This window comes from Haplochromis burtoni, unplaced genomic scaffold, assembly GCF_018398535.1.
Source record: "Haplochromis burtoni strain Fernald_Lab_line unplaced genomic scaffold, NCSU_Asbu1 Contig_39, whole genome shotgun sequence".
NCBI lineage: Eukaryota > Metazoa > Chordata > Actinopteri > Cichliformes > Cichlidae > Haplochromis > Haplochromis burtoni.
This window is the reverse complement of record NW_024582400.1, coordinates 1483308-1497525: the sequence shown is the minus strand read 5'-3', so window position 1 is coordinate 1497525 and position 14218 is coordinate 1483308. Positions and strand designations below refer to the sequence as shown.

Sequence of the window (14218 nt, the reverse complement as noted above, 5' to 3'; positions counted from 1 at the left end):
AACTAGCTGTTGGATGTGACTCTCCTCTTGTAGTTGATCTTTCCTTCCGGGGCCTTTGTTAGGGCTGATGTTGGTGATTGGGGGATGAGCCTGTCTGTCCGGGCACCCAGCGTGGACTATGGAAACACTCAAGGCCTCTGTGGCACCTTCGACCGGAACGGCAACAATGACTTCCAGGCCTCCGATGGTGGGTTCTATGGCCCTGATGACTTGCACAGCTTCATAGAAACCTGGAGGTCAGTCTGGGACACAGTGTAGATTTCTAATTTTCAGAATTCTAATCTTTCCTTATTGCCGCCATAATTCAGCTGAAGTCTCCACAACGTTATTTGTTTTCCTTTACTTTGTGTGTGTTAGGATAGCTCCTGGTGAGAGTTTATTTGACAAAACACCTCCTGGTATGACACAGGACCTCAGGAGGCCTTTCTGTCGGTGCCAAACAGGATCCAGCACTTCTCAAGAAGCTGGAAGGGGGACGAGAAACTTGTACAATCCCTCTGCTCACTCAGACTGCATAGCATATGATAATGTGGATTACACATCTGTGTTCCCCTCAATGGACACAACAGTCGAATACATCAAGAGCCTGGAAAAAGAGGAAAGCATTCTGGATATATCTGCCTTCAGCAGTCACCCTGTCGAGAGGCGGCACCTCTGGTTTCACGGCAAGAATAATCAGAACAGTGACAGAGATCCTGAACTGGACGATGAGTTCAGAAAGGATCTTCTGCTTTCTGTTGACAGGCCAAAGAGACAGGCGTCATTCCAGCCTGTGTTAATGGCACAGAGCCTAAGCCAGGCTGATCTGGAAAGCTACGCCTACTTTTTCCCAGAGGATCACCAGGTGGAAGCTCGACCAGAGGTGCAACCCCAGTGGCCCACGCCAAGTGGTCTCACCTCAGCCAAAGCCCTTGAAGTATGCCAACTGGCTTTGGTCAACTCCACTGTTGGAGCAGTGTGCCAGGAGCTGCTGGGACGCCGCCTTGGTGAGGCAGTGGATCTCTGCATGCTAGACCTACAGCTTAAAGATGACCTGGGATGGGAAGAGGCGCTGTTGCCATACCTGGAGAATGAATGTGAGAGAAAGCTGCTGGAAAATCTGACCCACAGAGCCTTGGAGGTGGCCAGTACACCGGGAACGCATGGGGAAGTGATTACTGCGCTGCGATGCCCCAATTTCTGCAATGGAAATGGAGAGTGTACAGAGTGGGGCTGCCAGTGTTTTCCCAACTACAGCTTCCATGACTGCAGCCTGGCTGTCAGTGAGTATCAGGAACAGTTATACATATACCAAACATACAACTACAGAGTAAAGTAGATTAAAAGTCACACTGATACTAATCTCTTAAAACTTGAAATTAGTTATATCAAGTCAAAAAAAAACTTGCCTTTGAGCAGTCTCTCTTCTAATAGGCCAACCGGTTGAGATAACCGATTTGGAGAACAGTGGCCTCTGTGATATTCGAGTGTTCGACTGTCGCAGCATTCGGGTCTTTGGCCTCGGTTTCATTGACTCTCCTGACCTAAGCTGCTATGCCACTAGACTGAAGGTGAGATGAGGCTAAGGCTAAAATCAATTAAGAGAGTTCAAGTGCTGTTTTGTTCACCTTTCCTTGAATTCCTTCTGCAGTACATAAACAAAGCGTGGGTTCCAGGGGAAAAACAGCGAACAAAAGCCACCTTCCTCAGCTCCAAGGTTTTAGACTGTGCTGTACCATCTCTGAGCACTGCTGCCATCAATACAGAAGACTTCATGATGGATGACAAACCATACGCACGCTGGGAGATTAAGGCAAGGCTCATTCTCATTTTCACTTGGAATTAAAATCGCTTTTGTTAGGTGTTGACTGCTTTGTCTAAAGGTCTTTGCGTTATCGCCTTCCTCTTTTTCTGTACTAGGTCAGCAATGACGGCTCTCAGTACAGCCAGGCAAAGACGCTGACAATCTACGATGGTATTTGTCAGGTCTGTGAGGCCTCGCGCTCTGGACTCTGTAAGTTAAAGGTAACTCGCATGCAAGACGGAGCAATGTTTTTGTTCTTGGGAAGCTAATAAAAATACTTTTCATTAAGATGGATAACATCTTAATGAAAAGTATTATTTTTATTATTATTCATTATTAAAATTGGCATCATTTGTTTGCCATCTTTATTTTTTGTTTGTAAAGCACTCATAAGAGGGTAGGGAAGTTGAAAAAATGCCAAAATATGGATGTTTGTCCATCTGGAGCCCTTAATTTGAGAAATCCCATTTGCTACTTTTCACAATTTGAAAATTCTTTATTTGCCCTGATGTCGATCATAGGAAACAGTTGCTTTATTGTAAAGTTTCAGTCACTATATACATTTCAGAAGTTTTAATCTTGGTTTATATGCTTTTCTACGGTGGCCCCTAGAGACAAAGCACATACAAATTCCAAAGCACATACAAGCTCCGAAGCACGTGCAAGCTTTTGTTACCTAGTAGCTACACAAGCCAGGAAGTACCAACGACCGGATTTGGTGTGTGGTAGTAACAGGTAAATGAACTTTTTTTTTTAAATTATTTGAATATATATGAGTGTGGTTGTTCTTTCCTTGCAGGTGTTTTCCGGCAACTCCATGTGTTTGCAACAAACTTGCCGGGGTTTTTTTTTTGCAAATCGAACTCAACACTGCCCCTAGCGTCCTGGAGCACTTCCTTTGTGTTTTGGAGTTTGTACGTACTTTGTCTCTAGGGGCCACTGTACTTTTATTGTAATTGAGTTACATTTATAATTTAAAAACTTCTTGTTATTGTTATCTTGTTATTGCAAAGGGCCAATAGGCTTATATGTTACCCATTGACCAAGTGGTCCTATGACAATTCTGGGTGGACAGTGTTTGCAGGTCAGTAGATCACCCTTTGAAAGCGCCATATACATCTTGGCAACCAGTTTTATGCTAGCAACTGCCAGTGATCACTCGTTAACCGGTTGAGGAATTTGCACTTTTTCTTAGCAACCAGTGGTTGGCAAATCATTGCTAACTAGTCCTTAGGCCCGTGTGATGGAAGCTTTAGACTTGAAACCAGCAGTTAAGATCATAAACTCATCATAAAATGTTTACTGTGGTCATGGGTGGATGGATGGGTCAAGTGAGACGTATGATCATTTTTCTCTTTTGTTTACGAAGCTTTCACAATGGTTTAACTTCTTTTTGAAAACCAAAATGCATACCCTTGTTTCATTTACAGTTTATAAATAAGACTAACCATAGTGTGTAAGTATCCACAAAATCATAATTGCTAAAATAAACTTTGTTCCGAGCCATCAGCTGAAGAACGGCAAAACACTCTTGTACTAGAAGGGCACAGGGACAGTTGTTAGGCACTGGAGGAGACAAAAGGCCCATAAATTAGGCTGTGAGACAGCCTGCTCTGTTTTTGCTGGTCTGTTCTTATTCACATGGTCTCAACAGGTGACATGTTATGAAAACCTGGACACGCCAACGTTTGTTCGTGCTAGTAGGGGATGCTGATTGAGGATGCAGATGTGATTCAGTGGGTGTTTAGTGGAAAAGTGTGATGAGGCATTTTACATGCTGTTGGGGGGGGCGAGACGGTCTGCTGCTTGGACGACTACAGCAGCAGCAGCAGTTGGCTATTTTAAATCTCTACATTCAGTGTAAAAGAGGTACGTGAGGGGTCCTGTTGTTCCTGGAACTGTGTTTTATGGGAGACAGACAAACAGCCCAGAGCAAAAACACACAAACAGCTGTAGACAAACAGTATGTAGACATGTGGCTGCCAAAACTGAGCTAAACTGAATTAACTTCAGTAGAGATGTGTGTTTAGAGCTGATTTCCTGTTCATCACTAAACAAAACACCTGAAAAAATGTGTTTTAAAATGTGAAAACATGCTAATATTGAAAAAAAAAGTGAGTCCACAAGCAGATCTGTTTGCTTCTCTTTGTTTGTCAGGAGCGGACATGCAACATCGATGGGATGTGTTTTGCAGCAGGAGACTCCAATCCCAGCAGTCCTTGCCTCCTCTGTAACCCAGACGCCTCCAAATTCACCTGGTCTGTGAACCAAGGTACACACAACTCGAAGTGGCTCTCACCATCTGAAAGGAGAACAACATTTTCTAGCTAAACAAACTCAGAACCATCACTAAATTCTCCCCGTGTACTTGGTTTTCTATCTGCCTTCCAGTCAACTCGAGATGAACAACATCAGGGAAAAAAGGCATTTATCTCACCGTGTCAGTGCAGTGGTAGCCATCCAACTGTGGTCCTGTTTGTCTCCATTAGCAGATCAAAGGAGCAGAGGTTTAGGTTTCCCAGCATGCCCTGACCTGCCACTTAACCACTCTCGGAGCAGGAGTAAATCACATGGTTGGTTTCCACAGCAGCACAGACAGGCAAGATTCATGCAAAAAGCAAAGGGACGCTGGAATAAATGACCAGCGTAACAGTTAGTCTTACTTTAAGGATTAAAACGTAGAAATGGATTTTATTTTCTCAGTTTTCACTTCTCAAAACTCAACTACAAAGTAGAAAACAGTGGAATAAATGCACAAGAACAAAACACAATATACAGATGAACTTGAATGCATCTATAAAAATTAAGCTGTATATTCATCTTATATAATAAATATACAGTTATGATCCATACTGACGCTGCTGTCCACCAATATCGGTTTACACTTTAGTACAAAGTGAAAATCCTCTTTTAGGAAGGCAGGAAACGCATAAACATGTATGTACATACAGTATATGTGGTATATGAGTTTGTACAATTCTAACAAGCTTGAAAGTCATTATTTGGTGTGACCACCTTTATTCCTCAGCACAGTCTGAACTCTCTTAGGCAGCTTTCTTGTCATTTCTTTAAGTCGTCTTCAGGAATAGATCTCCAGGCTCCTTTAAGGACATTCAAAGCTCTTCTTTGGATGTTTCTGCCTTTTGTTCTGTTCTCTGTCCACGTGATCCCACACTGCTTCAGTAGTGTTGAGGTCCGGGCTCTGGGGAGGCCGATCCATGACTGATAGTGCTCCACTGTGTGTTTTTCTATCCAGGTATTTATTGCATTGGCAGTGTGTTTGGGATCATTGTTGTGATGAAAAATGAAGCTACTGTCTATCAGATGCTTTCCAGATAGCATTGCATAGTAGCTCAAAATATTTTCTGTGTTCATAATTGATCAATTTTGAGAAGTTTTCCAACACCACTGACTGAAATGGAGCCCAAACCATGACAGAGCCTCCACCGTGTTTTATAGATGGCTGTAGTCACTCCCTGTTGTAGCTCTCTGCTGACCTCCTCTGTACATACTGACAATGATTTCAACCAAGAAAGTCAAATCTGGATCTGTCACTCCATCAGACCTGTTGCCACTGATTTTCAGTCTAGCTCTTGTTTAATGTGGCATACCTCAGCCTCAGCCAAAACATTACTGGGAAATAAAGCTGAAAAGAAAAAAAAAGCTCAAGTCCAGAGGTGGACATGCGTGCTTACAATGATTGTTCCAGAACAAGCCTGGAGGTGTGTTTTTGCCAAACCAGGGTTCCCTGTAAAGAGCTTATTTCAGCACAGGAAGCTCCTGTCATCAAACGCTTGTAGTAGGAAGACAGTAAATAGTACGGTGGGAATAAGAGGTGGGATGAAGTGCATCTCAGTCTGTTTTTGTCTGTATTATCAGTCAACAAGCCTCCGACCTTCCACCGGCCTCAAAGCAACTTGCAGACATTCTCCAGCGAGAACTTCGTCTTCCAGTTTACTGCATCGGACCCCGAGGGCTCGGCGCTTCTCTTCCAGCTGGAAGAGGGACCAGAAGGTGCTGTCCTCTCCCCTGCTGGCCTCCTTATCTGGAGGGTCCCATCAGTTCCAGAGAAGGAAGGGCTCCGGACGAGCAGCTCTGTCCGCTTTACGCTGTCTGACGAGTGTAACGCCCAGAGCACCTTCACTGTGGAGGTAGAGTGGGGATAAGCTGCTAAGCAGTAGTCTGCTGATGTAAATGTGATACACTGATGTTGTTAGATATTAATAAAATCCAGACATTCCTCAGCAGTGTCTGTGTTTCCCATTTGCAACACAGATTGTCGTGGTGCCGTGTGGCTGCCAGAATGGACGCTCATGCGTGACGGATATTAACTTTCCCGCCGGCAGTGGGAAGTACCTGTGTGTGTGTCCCGAGGGTACTCAGGGCAAACTCTGCGCCGACGACATAGACGAATGTCTGTCGGCTCCATGCTTGGGCAGCAAGTGCATCGACGTGGCCGGTGGGTACAGGTGCGAGTGTCCTGCAGGGCTGCGAGGTAAGAATGATTAAAGACCTAAAGATTTTTAATCAAAAATGAACAAAATAAAAGCCCTTGATGTTTAAGGCTGTTTTGTTTAGACACACTGGGCTGTTCTAACATCACATGTTTGCAGTCGCGGAGGATTAATCCCAGTGATGGTTTTTGATTACAGAATCAACATCCTCTGTGTGTGTTTTTGGCAGGTTTAACGTGTCTGGAGGATATCAATGACTGTGAAAGGAAGCCCTGTTTTCCGGGAGTGCAGTGCTTCAACAGCTTTGGCTCCTATGGCTGCGGCCCCTGCCCCAAAGGAATGGTGGGAAATGGGACTTCGTGCACTGGTAAGTATGGGCTTACTGCATTACTACCCATAGGCAGTTTATAAAAAATGGAGCTCCACTAAGAGACACTCATTCGTGAGCCTCTGCTCCTCCACATTTAAAGGAGCCATTGAGGTGGATGCCTCCTGCATGCCTGCTAATTGAGGTTTTCCCAGCATGGGAGTGGACCCCTAGGCAGACCTGGTGAGATTATGTCTTTCAGCCGGCTTGGGAATATATCTGCTTCTGCCCCCCATAAGAGAGAGGAGGTGGCTGTTGAGAGGAAGGTCTGGGCATGCCTGCTTAACCCCTTAGCAGTCCTATTAGTCCCCTAAACCATCCAATGTCCCGTGGGCGGTACGTCCGACTGCTAACAGTTTAAACTGCTGCCCCTGTCACCAGAATAAGTGACAGAAAATGTAGCTTCTAGGTCTGGAAATATTAAGGCAGTGTGGTTTTTGAAGTCATTAACTGTACAGTGCTGTACAGCATTGTCCCATTGCATGCTGTGCAATCATTCCACCTCAGAAAAAGAACAGTTCAAAGAAATCATTAAAAGCCCAAAATTGCCGTGACATTCGTGCCCATGATGAGTGGATGTAAACTTCTGACCACAATAGTATATGTCTTGAGCAGAAACTGACAGGAAGCTAGGCGTGATTAAGTAACGTCAGGTGGCGTCACGGCACCCAAACGAGACCACTTATTTTCCTATAGTTAATCCTGCTTTCCAAAACAGCCCTGAGTTTATCAGACACTGCTGTTGTCTGAGAGGGTGTAGCCCCTCTGTACAGTTTACAGCCTCACATAATAAAAAAATAGTCAATTTCTCTATTCATTTCCCAGCAGCATTTATCATATGTTCATCTGTTTGTTGCTGTGATATTGGTTCGAGCATTCCAGCAAACTTGTAGCTAATTTTGTTGTTGTTCCAACTACATTTAAATTAAAGCAGCTATCCAAAAAAAGAGTGAATTCATTCATTGGAGCCGTGTGTCCCGGAGGAGCACTCAGCAGTGAATGGAAACCAGATGGCTGATAGTGCTGCCTTGTACTGTGACCGCTCACGTTGTTTTGGAAAGACCTTTGGCTTCCACCAAAACTCAGTAATTATATAAAAATCCATGCATAATATGGTAACTTCTGCTGTTGCAAACCTGCAGCTTTATTTGTTTCCTTTATATTGTTGCAATCTGTGCCAGTCGGTGGGAAATGCCTCGATGTTGAAGCACACTTTGTTTTAGGTCGAAGAGGGTGTTCCCAAAATTTTCAAGGCTAATGGCTAATCAGTTATTATTTTTCAGGCATGCAGAGATCTGCCTTTTTTCTCCAACATTCAAGGAACATAACCGTGTCTTTAGGCAGCTATGGTGACGTGACGAAGAAATGCTATCTCAATTAAGATACTTGTCACAATACAAATCCTGCCATAAACCTGCATTCTATTTAATGATCAGTAGTGGGCGATTCCTGCAGGTTTTAGATGTGTCCTTGATCCAACACAGCTGATTTAAATGGCTAAACGACCTCCTCAACATGTCTTGACGTTCTCCAGAGGCCTGGTAATTAACTTATCATTTGGTTCAGGTGTGTTGACCCAGGGTGAGATCTAAAACCTGCAGGGACACCGGCCCTCGAGGTCTGGGGTTCGACACCCCCGAGTTAGGCAGAGCAGCCACGTTCCTAACTCCAGGATTTATGGGTGTCTACGGGAATTGTTTCACTTTTGGTTCCTGGATTTTAACTACAAAGATATTGTTAACTGAAGATGAGAAGTTAACAGCATGCTGCGAGCACAACACTGGTGCACGTACCCATACTTGTCAAGGTGAATATTAATACAGGGTTAAATTAGTTGCTTTCACGATCTAAAGAGAAAAAAGCCCCAGAATTCTCACCTAAAAGACATCATGTTGATCCATATTCTATTCAATTCAGTTTTATTTACATAGTGCCAAATTAACCATATTGCCTCAAGGTGCTTTATATTATTTGCTTAAGCACTGGGGCTGATGTTGCATTCCTGCAGTCACATTATCCTTCCAGTAACAGAAGAACTCTGTGGTGTGTGTTTACAGGAGTTTCTGCCCCTAAAAGGAAAAAAAATCTGGGTCTACAGTAAAGCACAGAACATTAATTAAACTCAGCAGCATATTATTTGCCATTTTTATGGGACCTTGTGGCAGAAGATTCACAGGGACAGATAGTTGGATTTCCTAATCCTCTTTGTTCTTTAATCCTCCACATGTCCACTGAGGGCCTTCAGCTTGACTTGTTTGACCTCTACGCTCAGTTCATTTTAAGACGCATAACTTTGTGTGTCAGTGGAGTTGGACAAGGTCCTTAAATTTTAAATGACAAGCAGGTGGTGATGGATGCTTCTACATGTTTTTTTAGATACAGCTGTGGTCACAAGTTTAGATCCACTCACCAACGGCATGAATGTCATAGTAAATGTGGTTCTTTTGAGGATTTCTTTGAAATGTTCTATTTCCACGGTGGAATAATTGGACAGCATACGTCTTTAAAACAAGAATTGTGTGCAGAAGTTTGAATTTATTTTGGATTTTTTATAATCCAAAAAGGCTCAAAAGTATACATACAGGCTCAAATACATTCATAAACTCACTTGAGTCTTTTAGTATTTGATGCTGAAGGTTCCAGATCATCAGTTGCACAACAATTGCACATTAAGTACAGGTTATTCAGAAAGAAAAGAAACTTAGCAATACACACCCAAAGCTACAAAGCAGTTACCTTGAGATTAATGAAACGAACCCTTTAAACCCTTTAACCTCTCCAACTAATCAGTTGTGGTTTGACAAATCAACCGTCATTGGTAGTTTTGACGAGTCAACCGAGCAGAAGGAAGTTCAGTTCTAATGAAAAAGTTGAGAAAAGTCAAGTGTCAAAGGTAAAGGTTTTGAAGAGGCATTCAAAACTAGACTCCAAAGTCTTATTGAATCTGCCTTAATTTTAGTAAGTAAGAAGTCTTTGCTGTAGTAAAGCAGGATGAGTCAGATTATTTGACCTGCTGCCATGTCTGAAGCCTGTTGAGGTTTTCTGCTACTACTGTGGCAAGAGATATCTTTACACAAACTTGACCCAAGGTCTCGTCTCTTGCTGGGAGTCACAGTTCATTAAACGTAACCTTTTGAGCCCTTCCAGGTTTTCTGATTTACAGCAACCTCCACATCCTTCACTGTACCATCTCTCTTTTTTGGTCCTTTATTATTGATTTAATGCAATGTGTTCTGAAGTGGGTGATCTTGATGCTCAATTGGATGTAAAAATTGAGGATAGCAATCCAGAACATAATTAGTGGCTTTCTTATTACAGTATTTCTCAGTCCAGCTGCCTTCCCTTCAACATCTGCTCCTCATATGACTGGCTACGAGACACCAGATGTTCTGCTCCAACCACCCAAAATAAAGACAGGCGCTTTCCTGAAGACCTCAAGCGGTAGCTCCCCGCAGATGACAGCTGAGGCCAGGAAAACAGTTCCAAGAATTGACCCACAAATGAAATCAACCACCTGGACAAGGACAGCAGGAATTAGCTCTAGCCCTGAAGTCACAATAGCAGAAACCAGCAGGCGCAAAACACCAACCGTTCCCCAAACAAATATTGATTCTTCACGGGAAACTCAAGCAGCTAACCTAAACCTATCCAGGACTAACACAGACATGTTCAAGTACCTCTCAGAGATTGTTCCACGCCGAGTCAAGCAGGAGCAATCTAAATTCAGAAACACTACAAGCAATCCTCCGACTGTAGCTTCACCATCAGATCATGATAGACCAGCTGCAGGTAAGCCCCAAATTTCCAATAAATTCCATTTAAGTTTTCCTTAATGTGCGAGGTATCACACTGTGCTGAGCCTCAAGCAAATATGAAGACAAGGAGACTTTAAAAGGGAACATTCAGTCATTCTGGCCATAATGTTTTATCACAGTCATTAAAATAAGTACCAGGAAAATAATTCACATACTGTAGTATACATATTTTTTTTAGTTTAGCTATAAAAGCTGCCCTAAGGGGATTCAGGATTTCAATTTGAGAACACTTAAACAGGTCATTTTCAGATGTTAGGAACAACCGACCAATGTGATCTTTTTTTGGAGATCTTACCACTGTGTGTGCTTGAACAACCATTCAGAAACAGGGAAATTCACATAAAACAAAAACAATTTAGACAAAAAAATATTGTTTTTTTACTCTGTATTCAGGAAAACTGTAGTTCAATGATATGTTACCTTACAGAGCTAATGCTGCAGTCACAATAGGAAAATCAGTGGAGACCATGGCACACCCAAGATCATTGCGATCGTTTGTGAGCAACTTTCAATTTTGCTGCTTCTTGAAATGGTTGTTTCAAAGACGAGGACCAGATCTGTGATCACTCGCAGTCAGCTGCCGTCTTCAATGAGTCATCAGTGCATCAAGATAGCTATAAAACAAGCAATAAGATCAAATCAGGCTTGGTTGCAATTGAATGGAGTCAAGTTGGCAATTACATGCGTCAGTTACTTACTGTTTATGATAATACGGGATTAACTGTGATAAACTCATTGGCAGTCTGTCTGCATTTATAAATGAGTTTGCAACTATTTGTAAACCTTCACCAATCTGTTTGAGAGAGGTCAGACTGCGACTGTATGGAGACACGTTGCCTCCCACAAGGAGGCCTGTGTGGCTTGTGATCAAAAGTGAACGCCCACAGGTTGAAGGTGGAACACCGTCAGTGTAATCGTTGATTTTTTCCTCATTGCCTATTACTACTCTAGTCTGAACCATTACAGAGCACACAAGGATATTTGTAAGTATATTAATATTTGATACTTGTAAGACTAGAACTAATGAAAGAAAGCAAAAATGAACTTTGCAACAGTTTTATTTGTATGTTTTCAGAGATGTCAGATGTCAGAGATGCAGATTGTGTTTGCTACAATCCGAGCCTTCTTATAGGACAATGATTGATCTCATACAACTTTCTCTCCCAGGATCAGTGAGGTCTTTGGCTGTCAGTTTATCAGCTACATGCGCCAGCAGGCCCTGCTTTCCTGGGGTTCAATGCATCAACCGCAGACCGCCACATGTGGGCTACGTCTGTGGCCGCTGCCCACCTGGACTTTATGGCAACGGTCGCATCTGCATGAAGAACTCCAAGGAAGGTGAGGGAGCTTTTACATTTAATATTTTAATGCGTTTGGGGATAAGCTTCCATGATTTTTAAGTCTTGTCAGGGACTTTGCAGGAACCAGAGTGATTATAGAGTTTTTCACAGGCCTTTAGGACATTTAAAAAAAGAAAAAGAAAAAGGAAAAAAAAAAGCAGTTGAATGCAGTTGAAGTTTCCTTTAACCCTAAACTAACTAATGCTGTTGACTTAATTCAGCCATAGATCTACTTACACTGGCTGGACATCAGGTGTTTCATAACCTTTGGGTCACATCTAGCCCCACACATGATTGGTCAATGCTGTAATTGAGTCACAAAAGCAGCCCAAATTGGGGTGTCTGCTCTATATAGCATATTCTTCCGATTCTTTGTACAAAAACACATTGTGTTGTTTTTCAAAGGAAAAAAATAAGCATTACTCTGATGAAAACATCTGTCAGTAATGTGCATCCTTCCATACACTGTGGTCTGCTTTTAAGAGCTTATTTTGCACTCGTTATATTCTGGTTTCCCTGATGTTGCTTTATGTGTTTTTCTTGATTGGAAAGAATGTCATTTATTGCAGGAGATAAATCAGCGTAAGTGGTTGGAGACTGCCTGAATGAAATAACCACCTCTGGTGCATTGCTTTTTGAGTCGGTTCCACAAAGTTTCTGCAGCAGATTCCTTAATGTGACTTCACACAAGGGGAGATGGTGGGGGGGCTCACAACTCTAAAGAGACAGTCTGATTCCAACTTAAATCCCTTTTATTGTGGACTGTGTTTGTCTGGAGAGTCACATCACCACAAACAAGACATTAATCGCTTAAATTGCTTTGCTGTTCTTCTCTTTACTTTTATTTGTCCAAGGACTGAAAGCAGACATGCTTTTTTCCTTCAGCATGTCATCGTTTGACCAGATGTTCTGCTTTTCAATTTTAGTTTTATTTTGCTGTATTTTATCATTTAATGCAGCGTTTTGCAGATTCCTGTCAAACCTCTGTTAAGCCTGTCAAGCTGTGTTTAGTACGCAGCGACACATACGCGATACACAGCAGAATGACATCAATGGCAGCTTTATAATGACATGAGCTGTAGCACCCAAAGCTGCTGCTTTAGCATATTTTAGTAATCTAATGCTTCTCAGTAAAGATTTCAAAGCTATGACTGGAAATTTACGTTTTGGGGTAGAAATATGAATATCTTAGGGCTCAGTACCTCAGATCTAGTTGCTGGTTGACCTGGTAACCATTGGCCGCTAGGGAAAAATTTATATTCCCTGACTGGTTGCAATGAAACTGATTGCTAAAACCTCAGTTATGCATGCCTAGAGACCAATCAATAAACCCCTGCTAACCACCAATGAATAAACCGCTTGGCATGTCGTTGCTGAAGGTTGCGAGCTGTTGCTAGGTGAAATTGGTCACACAGAACTTTATAATGTTGCACTGAAAACCTCCTTACAATTATTTTGGTCACTGGGACGCTGTCACCAGTTGTTTGTATGGAAGATGCTGTCTACAAATACTTACCAACTACTCACAGAGTGGTGAGACTGTGAAAAATCCAACATGAATAGGAAGTGGCAGTCATTTGAAAAGTTGCACCTTCTAAAATGTCTTGGTTGCAGTTTTTACTTTGAAGTTAAACATTTTCTGTTTACATCTTGAGACAATTTTTTTTTTTCAAATTTCACTAATTTTGTGAGCAATTGCATACTGTTTGCAGGCAGGTTAGTGTCATAAGAATACATGTGACTGCAGCAATCTGCTAGTGGCAAGGGTTTTCATACTGCACTCTCTTTGTGACCACTTTCACCTACAGACAGCTAGCAACCATTCACCAATCAGTTGGGAAAATACACATTTTTCCCTAGTAACTGGTAGTTGCAAGCAGCTTTGTGACAGGCCTCTAGTGTGCGTGACTGGCAATCTATTTCACAGCAACTGCCAATAACCCCTCACACCAGTCTGAGGCCTGTGTAACTGAGGCCACTCTGCTGTTCTACTTAACTCTAGTCAAGGCCAAATCAGATTTCTTTCTGTAACATATTTTTAAACCACTGGAGATGACCAAAGTGCTGTCCATACCACTGTGGAGAACATAAATAGATCGAAAAAATAGAAAGAAAGACAGAATACAGGATCCAGTTGTATAAAATCAAAATATAAATAAAATTAACAAAGGTATTCTAAAAACAAGACAGAACAGGAAAGAAATGTAACACTAAAATATAATAAACAGTAAGAATATGTGAAGGCCATCAAAAACATGCATGTCTTTGGGGGTTTCGTTTCATTAGAGACTTAACATTTGATTGTTCCAGAGTTATCGAGTAGGCACTGCCAAATCTCCCTTATTTTGAAGAAAAACTACAAGCAGTTGATCTTAAAAGTAATGCCTTTTTGGCTTGATCTGGATTCTATCAGCAAAGAAGTGGATGAACTATTAGATTTCTGCAAGAGCATATGCAAG

At 42.2% G+C, this 14218-nt stretch overlaps 1 protein-coding gene across 3 annotated transcripts in view; it reads left to right on the top strand.

Annotated features, from left to right (window-relative positions):
* Positions 1–14218, top strand: part of si:ch211-246m6.5 (von Willebrand factor D and EGF domain-containing protein) — a 46888-nt gene that overhangs the window by 22918 nt on the left and 9752 nt on the right. For all 3 annotated transcript variants that reach the window (XM_042219880.1, XM_042219879.1, XM_042219878.1), the window contains exons 11-21: positions 34–236; positions 358–1262; positions 1414–1550; positions 1631–1792; positions 1900–2004; positions 3941–4055; positions 5663–5934; positions 6059–6278; positions 6467–6604; positions 9923–10393; positions 11587–11757. In XM_042219880.1, coding sequence (XP_042075814.1) covers positions 34–236; positions 358–1262; positions 1414–1550; positions 1631–1792; positions 1900–2004; positions 3941–4055; positions 5663–5934; positions 6059–6278; positions 6467–6604; positions 9923–10393; positions 11587–11757 — 2899 coding nt within the window. The remainder of the gene's footprint in view (positions 1–33; positions 237–357; positions 1263–1413; positions 1551–1630; positions 1793–1899; positions 2005–3940; positions 4056–5662; positions 5935–6058; positions 6279–6466; positions 6605–9922; positions 10394–11586; positions 11758–14218) is intronic.